The sequence below is a fragment of the Orbicella faveolata genome, unplaced genomic scaffold (assembly GCF_042242905.1).
Source record: "Orbicella faveolata isolate gen_17 unplaced genomic scaffold, um_ofav_v1 contig_14, whole genome shotgun sequence".
NCBI lineage: Eukaryota > Metazoa > Cnidaria > Anthozoa > Scleractinia > Merulinidae > Orbicella > Orbicella faveolata.
The window spans coordinates 13040588-13060001 of NW_028301541.1; the positions used below are offsets into that span (position 1 = coordinate 13040588).

Consider the following 19414-nt stretch of genomic DNA (forward strand, 5'->3'; position numbering starts at 1 on the left):
TCTGGAGACTTCAACCTTCATTTAGATGACCTCCGTGACAATGATACCAAGAAATTTATGGATTTACTGGAAACGTTCAGTCTTTCGCAACACGTATCCGGCCCAACCCATCTATCGGGTCATACCTTGGATCTAATTATTACTCGTTCGTCGGATGATGTTGTTCTTGCTTCTCCTAAAGCCACTTTTCCCATCTCTGATCATTTTATTATTCAGTGCCCTATTGGTTTCCCGCGACCAGCTTTATCTTGCAAAGAACTGACTTTTCGTAAACTCAAAAATATTGATATTGCCGAATTCTCAGCTGATATTGCCTCTTCTATGCTTTGTGCAAGCTTACACTGGGACAACATTGATGCCCTCTCCGACTGCTTTAACACGACCCTTAATGACATTTTGGACAAGCATGCCCCGCTTAAGACAAGGATTATAAAAAATCGTCCAAAGATCCCGTGGTTTAATGATGACATTAAACAACTCAAGCGTAAACGTCGTCGCCTTGAAAAGAAAGCCTTGAAAACTGACCTCCCTGGAGACTGGAATAATTACCATAGAGTTCGTAATCAGTACTCTGCATCTCCTAAATCTGCACGTGTGAATTATTACTCAAACCTAATTGATCAGTGTGCGGGTGACTCTCGCAAGCTATTTCGTGTGGTTAATTCTTTGTCCAGGGAGCCACTTGAGATGGCTCTTCCAGAGCACGATGATCCCACTAAGCTTGCAAACGAATTTGGCACCTTTTTCCTCAAAAAAATTGAAACCATAAAGGAAAATCTTGACAAGTTTCAAGTTCAAGTGCCTCGACTTGTTCCTGTCACTCCGAAGGAGAATCTGGAGAATTTTTCTTCGTTATCCATAGGAGAAGTGTGTAAGATTGTTCGAGAATCCTCTAATGCCTCTTGTCGATTCGATCCTCTTCCTACATGGCTCGTGAAGTCCTGTCTTGATGTATTAGCGCCCTCTATCACTGAGATGGTTAATCTCTCTCTTCTCAGTGGTTCCGTTCCAGAAAATTGGAGAACCGCTGTCATCCCTCTATTGAAAAAACCTGGACTTGATTTGGTCTACAAGAATTTCCGTCCAGTCAGTAATCTTCCATTCATTTCCAAGGTAGTGGAAAAGGCTGCACTTCAACAACTTCTCGCCCACTGTGAGAAAAATGCCCCTCTTCCTAAATTCCAGTCCGGCTTCCGTAAGTATCACTCGACAGAGACTGCTCTATTGAAGGTTCAAAACGACATCTTAATGAGTATGGATAATAAGCAAGTGACACTTCTCGTACTTCTGGACCTAAGTGCTGCTTTTGATACCATTGAACATTGCATTCTTCTCAATATTTTGCAACAGGATTTTGGAGTCGTCGGAACTGCTTTAAATTGGTTCGACTCATTTCTGTCTGGTCGCAAACAACGTATACCTGTCGGTGATAAAACTTCTGACGACTTCAATCTGAACTGTGGAGTCCCCCAGGGCAGTTGTATGGGCCCTATTTTATTTACTCTCTACGTCTCCCGTCTCTTTAACATTATTTCACAGCACCTCCCTTCCGTCCATGGTTATGCTGATGACACCCAGATTTACCTTTCCTTCCGACCTTGTTCTATCCATTCGGAATTTAACGCTGTCTCTGTCATTGAAAAGTGCATCGCTGATGTCCGCTCTTGGTTTATTGGTAATCGTCTAATGATCAATAACGCGAAAACTGAATTTCTAATTATTGGCTCCCGTCAACAACTTGAAAAAACATCTATTGATTCTATTATCATTGGCGACACTGTCATTAAACCGTTAGAAAGCGTCCGGAACCTTGGGGCCTGGTTCGATGCTCATATGCGAATGAATGTTCACATTGGCAAGATTTGTAGCAAGGCTTTTCGCGGACTATACAACATAAGACAGATCAGAAAATTCCTTACCGCGCAATCCACAAAGACACTGATCCACGCCTTTGTATCTTCGCACCTTGATTACTGCAATGCACTTCTATTTGGTCTACCTAAATACCAGATTGATCGTTTACAGAAAGTTCAGAATGCCGCGGCTAGAGTGATTTTTCGGATTGCGAAATTTGATCATATCACACCCGCTCTTATCGACTTACATCCCAGTATCGTTTAGAGTTCAGTTTAAATTGCTTCTTCTTGTTTACAAGGCACTACACAACCAAAGTCCTTCCTACATAAATGATCTTTTATCCCTGAAACCAGCTACTAATTACGCTCTTCGTTCGTCTGCAAAATCTCTTCTGGTTGTTCCAAAAGTCAACTGCTCTACACTTGGGGATCGGGCCTTTGTTCATGCTGCACCTGTTTTATGGAACTCGCTGCCATTAACTATAAGAACAAGTAGCAGCCTCGTCATTTTCAAAAAGCAACTGAAAACATTTCTTTTCAAGAAAGCTTTTGACTTGTGGAAATAGTTTTAAAGTTTAGCATAGTTAGTAGTAATGGACGCTCATATGTGCGGTAACCAATCAGGAGCCGAGAAAGACAATAGGCTATTGTTTGGAGAACAATGGACGCTATTGTTTTCCACATCCAAGATGGCCGCCACAAATTTCAGCCAATCAGGAGCCGAATTAAGAATTCAAGATGGCGGCGCCCACGAAAGTCGGCCATGTTGGAAAACAGCCCACCAGCCTCGACGGAGGACTGGGATCGGTCTCACGGATTTCCATGGCGACACAAATCACGCCATGGTCACGCAAAAAATGTCATGCAACTTCAAAATCGATACTTACAGTGTCCTGTGGTCCTAAACGACAGAGGTCCATCCAACAAGCGGCCATGATGGAGACTGAGAGACTTGTGTCCGAGGCACTTATATACCTTTCTATTCGTTCCAAAGCATCCTGGGACGCTGACCTCATCGGGAACCAATCCTAGACTTGCCCCACTCCCTTCACAGTCGAAGGGGTAAAAATAGGGGTAAGGGGGTACTCCCCGTTCCAAAGCATCCTGGGCTGATGTCCTCATCGGGAACCAATCTTAGACTTGCCCCACTCCCTTCGCAGTCGAAGGGGTAAAAATTGGGGTGAGGGGGTACTCCCCATTCCAAATCCTAGATTTGTCCCACTCCCTTCTCGCCCAAAGGGGTAAAATAGGGATAAGGGGGTACTCCCTCTTAGTCTGCTATTTAAAACCTTCACACGTTTTGAAAAGGACCAAAACAAAGTTTCTTGACTCACGAAATGGAAGTTAGAAGAAGTCGAAGACTACTAGGATTGACCCCGAAGTAGATGAGTTCAAGGACAAATGTTTCATCTGTCAAGGCGACCTTGTCATTGACTCCTTGACTCGATGTAGTGCGAAAACTTATTGCTGTGGAAAATTTTTGCACAAGAGATGTTTGCAACAGGAGTTACAATACTCAGATAAGTGCGGACATTGCAAAACCTCAAATCCTCGGGGGAATGAAGATGAGGCACAACTTTCACCTTGGGAGGAGGTGGTACGAGAGAGGATTACCAACGCAACGAATGCCATCAATAGGTATCGGCGAGGGGGACGGCCTTATCATATTCACACTCGTAATATTGTTTCGTGGAGGACCTTGCCGTACCATGCGAATCTTTCCATCTGGTTTGAATTTTATACAAGACTCACCATCTTCGTGCAGCAAAGGGGAAACGCTACCCTGTACATCCATGCCTATGTCAACTTGCCGTGGATGACCATTACTCAATCAATAAGACAGACGGTGTATGAAATGTTCAGTAGAAACATCCCAACGGAAGTAATGCTCTGCGTACGCGAAGTAAAGTTTAGGTTATTGTTCCTGTCGTGGCTGCACTACGACGTTGAGGATGAAGTGATTATCAACAGGACCGTGTTGTCAGTCATCTTTTTCACCCCCCATTTACCCTGAAGATACAGCTTGGGTGTAACGTGTAACTTTTATTGTAACTCGAAAAAGTCGTAAAACAAAACAAAAACAAAAACAAAGAATCTGAGTCTTTATAACGTTTATTGAATAATGATAATAAAAATAATAACATGAGCTCCGAAAGAGAATTGGTTACAATTTTTAACTCTTTAACTCTTGACCGTCGGTATTCCACAAAGTGTTGGGAACTAAACTCGTTTCCAGTTTCACAGACTCTTGGTCCCTGGCCCCAAAACGCACGATATTCTGCCCTAGGTTTCTTAGCTTTTGGTCATGAAGTCTTTGCCTGATCCGTTCCTTATTCTTGGCATAGTAACTTCTCCAATACTCGTTGATCCGTTCCCTGTTGTTTTTACAGTATTGTCTTCGATAATTTCTGATGTGCTCCTTGTTCTGTTGACAATAGGCTCTCTGGCTGCTGGCGAGTCGTTCCTTGTTGTTTTCATACCATCTTTTACGACACCACATCCATCGCCACCACCACATTCACCACCACCACCGCCACATCCACCGCCACCGTCACCATCGCCACTACCACCACATCCACCACATTCACCACCACCACCACCACCACCGCCACCACCACCACATCCACCACATTCACCACCACTACCACCGCCACATCCACCACCACCACCACCACCACATCCACCGCCACCACCACCACCACTACCTCATCCACCACCACCACCACCACATCCATCACCTACACCACCACCACCACCACCACATTTACCACCGCCACCACCACATCCACCACCACCACCACATTCACCATCACCACCACTGCCACCACCACCACCGTCACCACCACCACCGTCACCACCACCACCACCACTGCATCCACCACCACCCCACCACCTACACCACCACTGCATTTACCACCACCACCTCATCCATCACCACCACATTTACCACCACCACCACATTCACCATTACCACCACTACCACCGCCACCGCCACCACCACCGCCACCGCCACCGCCACCGCCACCGCCACCACCACCACCACCACCACCACCACCACTGCATCCACCACCACCACCACCTACACCACCACCACATTTACCACCACCACCACATTTACCACCACCACCACATTTACCACCACCACCACATTTACCACCGCCACCACCACCACATTTACCACCACCACCACCACATCCACCACCACCACCACATTCACCATCACCACCACCACCACCACCACCATTACCACTGCATCCACCACCACCGCCACCACCTACACCACCACCACCACCACCACCGCCACCACCACCACCACCGCCACCACCGCCACCACCGCCACCACCACCACCGCCACCACCACCACCACCACCACCACCACCGCCACCGCCACCACCACCACCATCGCCGCGACCACCTCCACCACACTCGTCACCTCCATCATTAATCATGTATAAAACTAAGGCATTAACTGTCTCAATTCGTTTTGAGTCAAACTAGCAAGGAGTCATGTCCCTTTATTGTCGATATTGTCATAGACAATTCTCTCGTGCAGACAGTAGAATTCGTCACGAAAAACATAGTTGTCAAAGCAGGGGATCAGAAAAGACACGAGATCTCCCAAATATCACATTTCCTACCGAAAAGCACCATGGGATCCCTAGTAGAATAGAAATGGGAGAAGCGTTTCGGTTCAAGACACCCTCCAGTATTTTGATCGTGGGCCCTTCTGGTTGTGGCAAGACTTGTTTTACCGAGTCGTTACTCTTGGATCACTTGGAAGAATTGTTTGTAAACCCCCCCACTACGATTCATTATTGCTACGGGGCGTGACAAGACGGATTTAGAGACATGGAAGACGCTGGTGTGCAATTTCACGAAGGGATTCCAGAGTCAGACCATCTCAAGTCATGGTTTCCGAAGGGTGGATTACTCGTACTGGACGATCTGATGGCAGAGGGAGGTGAGGACAAAGCGTTGCTAGACTTATTCACCAAACACTCTCATCATCAAAATATCACCGTGTTGTACTTGTGCCAAGACATGTTTCCACCAGGGAAATACGCCAAGAGTATTTCCAGGAACGCCCACCACATCGTAGCCTTCAAAAATCCAAGAGATCAATTAGGGATGAAGAATTTACTGCTTCAAGCTTTTCCCTCTTGCTGGCAAGACATGATGGACGCGTATCAAAAAGTGACCGAACGACCGTTTGGGTACACGGTCCTGGATTTACATCCCGCCAGTAATGACAGGAAACGCGTGTTTAGTCACCTCCTGACGCACGAAGGATACCCGCGCTGGCATCGAAGAAGGATGTCTGATCATTGCCCAAAATGGTATATTAAACATGAGTTTAATCGACTCGGCTCACTTGAAGCACGTTGTCTTGGGTTAAGGTCGACGAGAATCATGGAAGATCCTTCAACAGATATTTTTGGTCCCGTAGAAGATAACAATGATGAAACCGTAGAAGAGGAAGAGGAGGTGGACGAAGTGGAGCCTGAAGAGGAACAGGAAGAAGAGGAGGATAGTAGCAGCTCCGAAGAGGAAGAGGAAGCGGACGACGATGAACCGGATCCGTGGAGTCCGTTACGTCAAAATGTCGGGGAAGATCTCAAAGAAATCTACCTGAAAGAAGTCCAGCAGTTCCTGGATAAGGGAAAATCCCAAAACTATGCCGAAAATGCTGCTTTTAATGCCCTATTACCTGTTAGTAGAAGAAGGCTACGAAGGACTTACTTAGAGCGTCTAAAATGGACTCACCGTATCAAACTCGACGCAATACACCGTAAAGTCATGAAGACTCTTCGACGCTTTATTGAGGAAGACGACATGGATTTTGACGAAGCGGCCGAGTCGGCAGTGGCGAAACGAAAATTCCTGCTAAACAGACTAATGCGGAAGAAGTTACTCCCCGACGATGATGACGTAGAGGAAATAGAAGAACAGACCTGAATTAGCCATGTGTCTCTTATAAGAGTGTGTTACTCCAGGGTTTTAGTCATTATTTGTAAGACGCTACACATGCAAGATGACTTGCTCCAATCAATTGTCAGGGAATGACCAGAAGGTCGTCTGTAAAAACAGACAGAGAGCGAATCCTGGCCCAACAAAAAAAAAAATATCGTGCAGAGAACGTCGGAATTCTCAAAACCCGTCGTAAAAGATGGTATGAAAACAACAAAGAACGACTCGCCCGCAGCCAGAGAGCCTATTGTCAACAGAACAAGGAGCACATTAGAAATTACCGAAGACAATACTGCGAAAACAACAGGGAACGGATCAACGAATATTGGAGACGTTGTTATGCCAAGAATAAGGAACGGATCAGGCAAAGACTTCATGACCAAAAGCAAAGAAAACTAGGGCAGAATATCGTGCGTTTTGGGGCCAGGGACCAAGACTCTGTGAAACTGGAAACGAGTTTAGTTCCCAACACTTTGTAACCGGTCAAGACTTTAAGAGTTAAAATTATAATCAATTCTTTCTTTTGAGTTATTATTCAATAAACGTTGTAAAGACTTAGACTCTGTTTTGCTTATAACAATTTAATGACATTACTGTGCGGTATAACCCCTTATTCCCCCCGTCTTCTCATTGATTCTTGACCACGTGATATCGCGTACCCCCTATCCCCCATCCTCTCATTGGTTGTTAACCACGCGACATTGTTTATTGTTTTGCGAATACCCGTTTATAAGTCAATCGGTCTTGATAGAATTCATTTTACTTGTGACAACGTTCAGCACGTCTTCTTTTCTAAGCGTAACATTCTTCCCTGTCTTCGTGGCTAAGGAGTTGAGCGATTGCTAGTTGTGTGACGCTTTGAAGGAAAGGACTATATTTGATGTAAGTGATTTATTTTGGCGCTATTGGAAACCCGCTTAGACAACTATAATTGTTGAATTAGGAGCGATTTGCAGTGTTTGTAAATGAAGTTAAATCTTTACTTCAAGCGCGAAACGTTTGTTTGAAATTCCTTTGATTTTATTCTCAAGGGTTAAGATACATGATTTCAGCCTCTAAACATGTGCTTTTCGGTTTTAATTTATTCGATGTTTCATCTCTGACTAATTATGTTAATTCTTCAATGGTCGCCCAAAATGCCTTTTGTTTGTTCAAGATTCCTTTGAATGATGCTTTTCTCAAGGGAACAGTGGAGATCAAGGAGTTTAGATTTTATTGCAAACTGCCATTAGCAATTCATTTTCACTTGAAGCATTTCAATAGTATTTTTTTCTTCTCACCTTTTAGCCTATAAATTTTAGTCTTCGCTTATTATTCGTTACTCGTCAAAGATTGGATTTACGCTAGATCAAATTATTTCTGTTCCATTTTTGATAGTGTTATCTTATTTGAGACACAATGACCAGCTTTCTGTAATTTTAGCGCAAACGTTTCGGACATTAAAGTTCGTTTGAAACAATGTGTGATGACGATAGAAACTGGTCTTTTTACTCGATCAACATGGCAATGACGTCATATCTTTTAATGTTAGCGCAAAAGATTTGCTATTAAAGTTCGTGACATTTGACAATGTATGATGTTTGGTTTAGTGCTCTCCTTAAGAGAGGGGGACTGGGGAAGCCCGGTTGTGAGTATTCTGATTGGATACCGGTGATGTCATTGTCCCATGATGCTTTGCCGCACCCTATATAGGCTAGACTCGGACCCAAGTCTCTCAGTCTAGCCGCTTGCCGGACAGACCTCTGTCGTTTAGGACCACAGGACACTGTAAGTATCGATTTTGAAGTTGCATGACAATTTTTGCGTGACCCTGGCATGATTTGTGTCGCCATGGAAATCCGTGAGACCGATCCCAGTCCTCCGTCGAGGCTGGTGGGCTGTTTTCCAACATGGCTGACTTTCGTGGGCGCCGCCATCTTGAATTCTTAATTCGGCTCCTGATTGGCTGAAATTTGTGGCGGCCATCTTGGATTTGGAAAACAATAGCATCCTTTGTTCTTGATTCGACTCCTGATTGGTTACCGCTCATATGAGCGTCTATTACTACTAGCTATTACTATTACTATTACTATTACTACTACTATTACAATAGCGTCCATTGTTCTTAATTCGGCTCCTGATTGGCTGAAATTTGTGGCGGCCATCTTGGATTTGGAAAACAATAGCGTCCATTGTTCTCCAAACAATAGCCTATTGTCTTTCTCGGCTCCTGATTGGTTACCGCTCATATGAGCGTCCTATACTACTATAGTTGTTGTAATAGTTTTAAAGTTTAGTGATTTCCATTTATTCATTTATTTTAACTTAATGTAAAGCGCTTTTGAGTATGTTTGTCTAGTTCTAGCGCTATACAAGTCTATTATTATTATTATTATTATTCTTCCACTAAGAACGATCGGAATGCGAAAAATGTGTCAATGGCTACAGTTTGTCAATCACTAAAGTTTGTCACCTGAGATCGAGGCTTCTGTCACATGAAAAGGCTTTTCCGATGTTGTTCATGCGTTGTCCGAAGTTGTTCGCGTTTGTACAAGCGTTGCTTTGCTTTCGAGAAGGTTTGCTGTGAGCTGTGATATCGACGTTGTCTCAGAAGTTGTCACGATCTTTTGATTTATTGCTCTGAAAATAAGGTGAGTTAAGTTATAGTTATATTTTACAGTTTTCTCGGCGGTTAATTATTCTGGTAGAGCCCAATAAATTCAATATTTCAAGGGGCATCTCTGTTGTTTTGATCTTTGAAGCTCTTCGCACGGCGTCGACAAAACCTGGATCGGACCGGACCGGACCGGATCACGGATCGGATCACGGATCGGATCACGGATCGGATCGCGGATCGGATCACAGAAAAAAAAAAAAAAAACGTTTTAAGGAAAAAAAAAATCGAATCGTTTATAAGATAATAATAAATAAAAAATAAAAGTGGAAAACTAAAATATGTTGAATAAAAATAAGAATCCCGAATTTGACGCAATGACATGTTAATTAAAGAGAATGACAAGAGGTCATTTAAAAAGCCACATAAGCGCCTGATTTACGACGAATTTAAATTGTAATGAACAGGCAGATGTAGTGATATTTGATCGTTAGCTGGCTTGAAACTTACGTGAACCTCCCATTCTCGTTTTTGAAATTGTTGTTAGTATCAGTAGCTAATTCTCGGCTACTTTTTCGTGTCAAATGTGAACGTTACAGTTAGCGTTACAGTTAATGAGAAAGCTTACGTACGAAAGCTTAAGGACATGACTTGCTTTAAAGGAGCTACGTCACGATTTGCGCATCTTGAAAAAACTAGCCTAGTTTTTCAAGTTCGTCATTTGTAGTCCTCGTTAATCTTTGCCATCCTTAACGATCCTCATTCCGTTTTGATTTGTTCTTGCCTCTTAAGTGCTTTCTATCCTAGAACACGATCATTTTAAGGTTTTATTCCATATAAAGGCAACTCTTTACGACCCTAAAAATGACTTTAAAAATCGTGACGTAACTCCTAAAATATTGTCTATTCTCGGGTTGCGTTATCGTTCACACTATCGATGTTATTCCTATATTTTTTTGTAAAACAGCTATATTTCCTTGAAATACAAATGGTCTGTTTCCTTTTATTCCAGTACGAAATATCGTATTCCAAACTCACATCTTGTAAAAGTATAGACTTGTCTCAGAAACGGAAATTGTTTGAAATCATCAGGTGTTTAATATTATTAGTGTTTTTAGTTTTTGTGTTTCGATTCATACGTTCGTCCTATTATTACCATGCTGACGCGTTTTATGACAGTTTACCTTTGATGCAAGCGAATATACGAAATATCATTTATCTGAACTGCGGAGAAAGATATGAAGACATGATTGATCATCGCAATCAAAACCCAACAGCCTGAAAAAAATTCATCTGTGACCAGCTCCCAGTTGGCTTGATATTATAAAAGAATAAAGGAATATCACACCTGAATTAAATAAAACGTTCTGCTCACAGTAGTCACTCTAGTGTAATTTGCTCAACAAACTTTTGAATTTTGAATTTTGAATTTTGAATTTTTTTTTCCTTGATCCGATCCGTGATCCGATCCGTGATCCGATCCGTGATCCGGTCCGTGATCCGATCCGTGATCCGGTCCGATCCGATCCAGGTTTTGTCGACGCCGGCTCTTCGCACGTGGCTCGACCTGTCACTTGGAAATCGAAGGACGTTTTGGTGAACTTGTTGAGGCGATTTTCTGGGGATTTGTTGTGACTTTCAGCGTTGTCTGACAAGTTTTCACGATCTATTTGAATTCATATTGCCGTCAAGATAAGGTGAGTTGCGTTATATTTTATACTGTTAACTTTCTGGGCGGTTAATTTTTCTGGTAAACCACTTTTACTTTTTGAAGGAGCAGTTTGACATGTTTCGATTTACGGAAATCTACTACAGAACACTGTCTGTACGGAAAACATGGCGAATTTTTCCAAGTCTTATGCCACAGATGTTCCAGTCTTTATCTCAAAGGGTCGAATGCATACCGATTTTTTTGCGTTTTCAACAAGTATGCATACAAAAGAGTAAAGCCTCGGTTTTGTCAAAAAGCGATGACCCAGTTTGGTCACCTGGTTGTGTTAGCCCACAAGTCGAATCAAAAGACGGCACAGTTTTGCCAATATTGGACCCAGTTTGGTCACCACTCATCAAATCAGCCAGAATAATTCAAACAATCGCAGAGCCTAAACTAGAACTATCACGGCTAACAAAATGGAGTCCAGTTATTTTCTTAGCATTGCCGGTACTGCCGAGAAAGTTTTGCTCTGCTCCGTTGGAAAGTGAATTTGTGCTTCCATTTAATTATGCCGCCCAGAAGAAGAGAGTGTTTGAAAGTATGTTGGTTGCTCAGCCTACTAAGGAATACCGTTGTAGAAGCATGTGTTTTGTTCATTCTAAGCAATCCCATCGTAGGAAGAGAGACAGAGAACCTTCTAGAATTCCTAAACGGAAATTCGTTAGTTTGTTTAATCATAGAAAGAAGAGAAAACAATTAAAACGTCTTTTAAAACAAAAGGTTCCAAGGTCTTCAGAACTGCATTACTTCTGCAAAAAAAGTGAGGTTACATTTTGGATTGCCAGATATTCTGGTGAAAGCTGTTTTGGTCAGTACTATTTAAAGAAAAATGCTCAAAAAATTAACTCCAACAAAACAGGTTTCAGAAATAAAAGTATATTCGTAAGAAAACAATGTGTACTTCCATTTCTTTCTGGTGGTATGAATTCTACAAATAACCAGTCAAATCAGATTGATGCTGCAGCGAGCTCCTATGATCGTCTGGTTGATAGACTATTACAGAAGGGTTTACAGCCAATTGATGTTGGAGGCTGTGGTGATTGCTTTTTCCGATCAGTCTCCCATCAGTATTATGGTTCTCCTGAGTTTCACATTGAAATAAGGCAAGCAGGTGTAAAATATCTTGAACAGCATCCTGAGTTGTTTGTAGAAAGTGTATCTGAAAATTCATGGAAAGTGTATTTGCAAAGAATGCGCACTCCTGGGACATGGTGTGATCATATAATTATTCAGGCTGTAGCCAATTAACTTCATTCTGTCATTCATATAATTGAATCACAGCTTTCATGCCCAGAAGGATCAACAATTACTCCATCTGGTGGCCAGGAAATAACAAAAGTATTGTTTGTTGGGTACATAGAGGATTTACATTACGTTTCTACAGAGCCACACTATACAAATAAAAATGCTCTTAAATATCTCAAATTCAAATTATCTGAAACAGATGCTCACCGCAAAGAGACGCTAGCAGCATACCGATCCAGGTATCAATTTACACATAAAAGAAAGGAAAATAAAGAAACTCGTGGGAAAAAGAAAGTATGTGTTAGAGAATCCCTTCCTAATGCAACAGTCTCAAAAGAAGAATATTTATCAAACTGCTGCACAGAAAATCTTGCTCCTCTACATGAACAGCCATGGGCAAAGGAGAACATAGCAAATTTTAATAAATCAAACAATTATACTATTTACCAATGTAAATCTTGTTTTGAAGCATGGCCTTTAAAATCCACTCCAAAATCTATAAATAACTACCAGTGTGCGAGATGTTCTAGAGAAAAGGATCTTCCAAAGAAATTTTCCACTGAAAACCTAATGGTGCCTTCAGCTCTACCAGACGAACTAAGAGGTTTAACTCAAGTGGAAGAAATGCTAATTGCTCGTGCTCTTCCCATTATGCATGTTTATATCAAACCAGGAGGACAAAGAGGTTTCTCAGGGCATTGTATAAATATACCACAGGACGTTAGAGAACTGGCACATTCTCTCCCAAGATATCCAAAAGATTTACCTGTTATTGTTGTCCGGAAAAAGGGATAGGAAATAATTTTAAAAATCTTGTTGTAAGAAGACAAGTAGTATCAGATGCGATACATTGGCTTTTGAGAAATAATCCTCTTTATTCAGATATTGAAATAAATTATCAAGCACTTGTATCTTTACCAGAGAATGAAGTCCCCCAACAGCTTCTTTCCCTACAAACAGAAGAGAAAGTTATCGATGATACCCTTAACTGCAGTCTAGATCGTGGCCCTGTTTATGAAGAAGACGACATCGTTTATAATCCAAATGTCGATACTTCAAGCTTTCTTCCAGTAAATAATAGCCAACAACAAGAAGAACATTTAATAAATCAACAAGTTTTCCAAGGTCATATTGACTGGCCAAGTTCAAGTGACAATCCTTTAAATGAGTTTACCACTCCATTTTTGGCTACGCTGGCATTTCCTACATTATTTCCAGATAAAAGGGGATCCAACAAACCCATCCCTGTTAAAAAATGTCACTCTCAAGGAAAAGGTTAAACGCCTTATTAAATTTGCAGAGAAAAAAGATAATATATGGCACTATCGTTTTGCAAATCATCCAAGATTTTCTTACTGGGCTTTAAATATGATTTAGCGTAAACAAATTCTTCAACAAACTGGAATATTTTTTAAGCAAAATCCTGGAGAAAAACATTTAACATTGCAAGAGTTAAGAGATATGATTAGGAATAATCAAAGTAACCTTTTAATGTCAAAGTTGTCACGGTACATCACCAATATAACTGGTTCAGATGCTTATTGGTTCAAGGCAAAAGAAGATTTAAAAGCAATCATACAACATGAGGGTCCTCCAACTTTGTTTTTCATATTCTCCTCAGCAGATATGCACTGGCCAGAATTACATGCCCTTTTTCAAAGTTCGTGTAATACAGAAAGCACTGACAGATCTTCTGATGTACGACGTCAGAATGTCATTGATAACCCTCACATAGTTGATTGGTTCTATACTGAAAGATTAAAGAGCTTCATTAAACACTGGTTATATAACTCACTTGATGCCAAATAGCATTGGTATAGATTCGAATATCAGTCTAGAGGTAGTATTCATTGTCACGGTGTTGCAAAATTAAACAATGATCCAGGTTTGTGCAAATTGAGCGACACTGCACTTAAAGGATACTTGGCAGACGTTTCTGAAGCTGAAAGTACACCTGATAGTGCAACTGTTATTAATGGGAAAATAGCTAGTGAAAAAATCTGTCAGTATTATAATTGGATTCTCTCTACCTGTAACCCAGATCCTCCAGATGAAGGCAATTGGATAAAACCGGTTATTCATCCTTGTCAAAAATACTACCATAATATCGAAGAATCTGAATCTGACAGTGACTACATTGATCTATTAAACATGGTTCAAAGGCACACTCGATGTAGTACCAGCTATTGTTTAAGGAAAAAAGGAAATGAAACAGAACCCAAATGTAGGTTTAATTTTCCATTTGAACATTGTGAGAAAACCTCATTGCAATTTGAAGAAATTCATTCCAAGGATAACACACCTAAATATAAAATGCAAGTTACAACCAAAAGGAACGACTCTAGACTAAACAATCACCAACGACTTCAGCTTCAAGGCTGGCGTGCAAACTGTGATATTCAGCTTGTTGTTGATTATCAGGCCTGTGTAGAGTATCTGGCAAAGTATGCAGTGAAGAGTGAAACACGGTCTCACATGCTTAAGAACACGTTCAGTGCTATTGTTCAGAACTCTCAGTCAAATGCTGATGCCACAACAATGATCAAGAAAACTGTCATGAAAACACTAGGTCAGAGAGATTTTTCTGCACAGGAAACAATGCACCATTTACTTTCCCTCAATTTTGTTAGCTCATCCTTCATTGTTCTTCCTGTGAACTTAAATGGTTCCCGTAGACTTAACCTGTCTGATGCACCTGATGAAGTAGTAACAACAGATAGTTTGCTTGATACATATGCTCAACGACACAAATATGAGGCAGATTTAAAATGTAAGTTGACAGATATGAACTTTCTTGACTTTGCAACAAAGTACAAAGTTGTAAGTGGCAAATTAGTGAATCAGCCTAAAAACTTAATTCCAAGGGTTTTTCCTACATATTCTTCAAGCATAAAAAGCCCTAATTTTGGGTTGTACTGTAAATATCAGTTATTGAGATTTAAGCCATGGAAAACAAAACCAGAAGATGCATGGGGAAGTAAAGAGGAAAACGATAATTTATTCATTAGTGAATGGAAAACATTCTTGCTGTCAGAGTATGCCCAAAACCATGTACCCGATTGGCATGACAAACTTGAGGATTTACAGGATTATTCTGATTGTGATTTACAAAATGAACAGTCTTGTGAATCAGAGCAACGTGAAGAATGGATGATCTTAGCAGACTTTTCGCACTCAAATAATTCAACTGATCCTGAAGCTTCCTCACTATATACTAACAATTCTACCTATTGGCAGACAACCTCTTATCCATATACTTCACAACAAATAGCTGAAATGCCATCCTGGATAAATTCTAAAAAGCAAACATATATTTATCAACCTTTAAGCAACCCTGATGACAACATAAACATCAATACTTTCAGCAACATGCAAGCACTTGCATACAATTTAGTTAAACAACACTTCGAAAGTCCTCGCCAAGAACCACCCTTACTTTTAATAATAAATGGATTTGCAGGAACTGGCAAAAGTTACCTTATTAGTGCTTTGAAATCTCTACTACAACAATCTTGCACTGTTACTGCCACTACTGGAAAAGCATCATTCAATATTAATGGCAAGACCATTCATTCACTATTAAATTTGCCTGTTGGTCCAAGAGGTAACAAGGATCTTAAAGGGCAGTCTCTTATAAGGTTGCAAGACCGATTGCGTCATATTAAATATATATTGATTGACGAGTATTCTATGCTTGGCCAGACATTGCTTGGTTGGATTGACAAACGATGTAGGCAAGCAACTGGGCAACAGGATGAAATTTTTGGAGGAAAATCTATTATTTTGGTAGGTGATCCAGCACAGCTACCACCTGTTGCAGACAAACCTTTATATCACACAAAGCCATCAGGTCCTATTGGTGAACAAGGCCACATTTCATATTTAATGTTTGATAAAGTAATTAGATTATCTGTGAATCAAAGAGTGCAGGGCTCTGATACTACGCAGGTTGCCTTTAAACAATTATTGATGTGCCTTCGCACTGGTGATTCTACAGAAGAAGACTGGAGGCTTCTTTTATCTCATCAGCCATCACTGGTTGCTAATTTAAATGAATTTGATGATGCAATAAAATTATTTTATGGTAATGATGAAGTGGCTGAATACAATCACCAACAACTGCTGAAGCTTTCTCGACCAGTAGCCTGCATTCAGGCTCGTCATTCATCTTCCACTGCTAAATCATTACCTTCGGATGAAATGTCTGGATTAGTACCAATCTTATTTCTTGCCAGACAGGCTTCAGTAATGCTTACAATGAATTTGTGGCCAGAGGTTGGACTATGCAATGGAGCTACTGGAAAAGTTGTGGACCTCATATTTGCAGAGAATCACTCGCCGCCAGATTTACCAATAGCAGTTATGGTTAAATTTGACCATTATGCAGGGCCATCATTTACTGAATTGTTACCAAAATGTGTCCCAGTGTGCCCTATCACTGTTAAATCTCATTTACCTGATACTTTTCATGAAAGACAGCAATTACCATTAAAGCTTTCCTGGGCTATTACAATACACAAGAGCCAGGGACTTACTCTAGAAAAAGCTTGGATCGATATTGGTTCACGAGAACGAACAGCAGGCATGACATATGTTGCAATCAGTAGGGTGAAAACACTTGACTCTTGTCTTATTGAGCCAATGTCATTTGAACGCTTGAAGGCCATTAAGAATGCATCAAACTTTCAATTCAGGTTTCAAGAAGAGGAGCGCCTTTCTAGGTTGGCAAATCATACCACCTCAAATTTCACTTACTAACACCTACCTACAAATCAATGAGTTAATAACTTCATCATTCAATTCATAATTATAATTAATATACTTTTGCTATTACTAAACGAGATTGATAAAATTACTTTAAAAAAATACAGTAGGTTACTGCAAACAACTTTTTCTTTTTTTTTTCAAACAAATATATTGTAAAAAAAGAATAGTTTATTTATTATGACCATTATTATATGAACATAACTTAATGAAACATTTAAGTGTATCATGTTGCTCATACTAAGTAATATTTTATACAACTGATTCATTAAATTTAATCTCTTTCATATCTTTTCTTTCCTTTTTTATTTTTTGAGTGCTGCCACATTTACAGTTCCATGGCAGCAAAGTGAAAAGGTTTGTATTCTGATTGTTGTTTTGTCACTTTACAAAAAAAAATTAATTTTCTGTTTGTAATCTTTCAATTCCACTTACTTATGCTTGTTTGTATATTTGTTTTTGAAGACACTCCTCCGGGTTTTGTGCACTCGGTGTCACCCATGAAAAAGGCAAAGACTGGTAGAGATTACTACACATTCACCTTCCAAACGTCACCGAATAAGTTTACTAAAGCTATTGGCTTTGACCAGAAATCACACCAGCAAGCCATCCACTTTGAGAAAACAAAATCACCTTCAAAAATATTGAGTGCCAGGGATGATGATGGCCAAATCTTCATTAACCAGTATGCCTCACTCATAAAAGCTAATTCGAGTGACATTAAATTTGATCCCTGCAAAGAGCCACCTTCTGCAGGCAGTGCATCATCATCCAACCTTCCCGAGACATCTGCCACAGATATTACTTTACAACAGCTCAATAAGCTTAGCAGAAACCAAAAAGTAAACGTCAAAGCCACGTTGACCATGGGTTCTTTGGACCCAAAAGAACTTTCCAAAAGGAATGGTTCCAAAGGAAGAGTCAAGGAAGACTGTGTGCGAGAAGACAAAACTGGCCATGCAATTATCCATCTTTGGGATGATACCATTACAGCATTGACCAGTGGACAGAGCTATGAAATCAAGAACCTCAGTGTTAAAAACTTTAATGGCAAGACACATCTGGAAACAACGATAGCAACCACATTCACGCCCATTGACGCAGTAATGCACGAGCTAAAAGGAGAGGAGTTGTTATCTAACATTAAGAAGAAAATAATAGTTAATGAATTTAAATTCACTTACAAAGTGAACACTTTCATGCTTTGCCAAATTGCTAACTGCAAAAAGAAAATGCCGTATGCCATGGATTGTAAAGTGATCACTTGTGCTGCATGTGGCACCTGCTAAAAAGTGAAAGCGGCGGAAAGGGGGATGTCAGCTCGGCTCTGTGCTGAAATTGACGGGAAAGATGTCTGGCTGACTGCCTTTACAGATGTCATGAACATTCTTATCAAAAAAGTCAATCTCTCTTCAGACAACACCACAGATGAACTCAAAGCAGGACTCCTTGAATTGGAAAATGTAAACATCGTCATTGACACTACATCCAACTTCATCTTAGAAGTTTTGGATTAGATCTGTTTTGCTACATGTCAATATCTCTTGCAGTTTAATTGAGAGTGAAACTTGTGTTCATGTTTTTTTAGAACTTTCACCTGTAAAATACTTGACAATTTTTTTAGAATGTTTTGCACCTGTAGTTCTTAAAACTTATGGTTGCAGTGACACTAAACAGACATTGTAGAGTATTCAAGTTATCAAAAGAATCATTTTTTCACATGTTCAAGTTGTCTTAAGAGGGACATTTTTCACATGTTCAACTTATATTGACAGAAACCTGTTTTTGCATGTTCATGTTATCTTAGTGAGAAATTTTCCATATAAATGACGTTATTTAAATCTTCTTAACACAAACATTTCTCACTTGTTCAAGTTCGATTAAGAGAGACATTTTTTTACATATTCAAGTTATCTTAAGGACATTTTTCACATTTCATGTTACCTAAGAGAGACATTTTTCACATATCAAAGTCAAAGTTAAAGTAACACTTAAAATTTTCCAATTTTATTAGTGACATTTTCACCTGTTAGTGAAAATGCTTGAAAAGTGTATTAATTTATACTCTTGAGTTACATGTACCAGGTTATCTTTGTTATGTTTATTTCTACAACTTGGTACTTTTCAATAAATCTTGTTGTCATCTCACAAACAATTATTAGACTTATTCCTCATTCACCAGAAACACAAATATATAGGAAATAATACATGGGCACAAGTAGATATGGAATTTCTCTCTGAGTGTTCCACTTGATATCGCACAAGTGAGCGTAG

At 40.3% G+C, this 19414-nt stretch overlaps 2 protein-coding genes and 2 pseudogenes across 3 annotated transcripts; all 4 read left to right on the forward strand.

Moving 5' to 3' along the window:
* Positions 1-5363: 5363 nt before the first annotated feature.
* Positions 5364-6170, forward strand: LOC149114072 (uncharacterized; annotated as a pseudogene).
* LOC149114073 (uncharacterized) lies at positions 6171-7008 on the forward strand. Its single transcript, XM_089287715.1, has one exon. It carries the CDS (start codon positions 6171-6173, stop codon positions 6810-6812), a length of 642 nt encoding a protein of 213 aa, XP_089143841.1. The 3' UTR covers positions 6813-7008.
* A 2711-nt stretch (positions 7009-9719) lies between these two features.
* On the forward strand, positions 9720-19295 carry LOC149114074 (uncharacterized; annotated as a pseudogene). The gene is made up of 3 exons (XR_016206402.1): positions 9720-11114; positions 17458-17497; positions 17606-19295. The product of XR_016206402.1 is annotated as an uncharacterized LOC149114074 (transcript).
* On the forward strand, positions 11112-17462 carry LOC149114075 (uncharacterized). The gene has a single exon (XM_089286692.1). It carries the CDS (start codon positions 14528-14530, stop codon positions 17132-17134), a length of 2607 nt encoding a protein of 868 aa, XP_089142818.1. The 5' UTR covers positions 11112-14527; the 3' UTR covers positions 17135-17462.
* Positions 19296-19414: the final 119 nt, after the last annotated feature.

Coding starts and splice junctions, on each gene's coding strand:
- LOC149114073 (XM_089287715.1), top strand. CDS start 6,171: ATGTCTGATCATTGCCCAAAATGGTATATTAAACATGAGTTTAATCGA.
- LOC149114075 (XM_089286692.1), top strand. CDS start 14,528: ATGGTTCAAAGGCACACTCGATGTAGTACCAGCTATTGTTTAAGGAAA.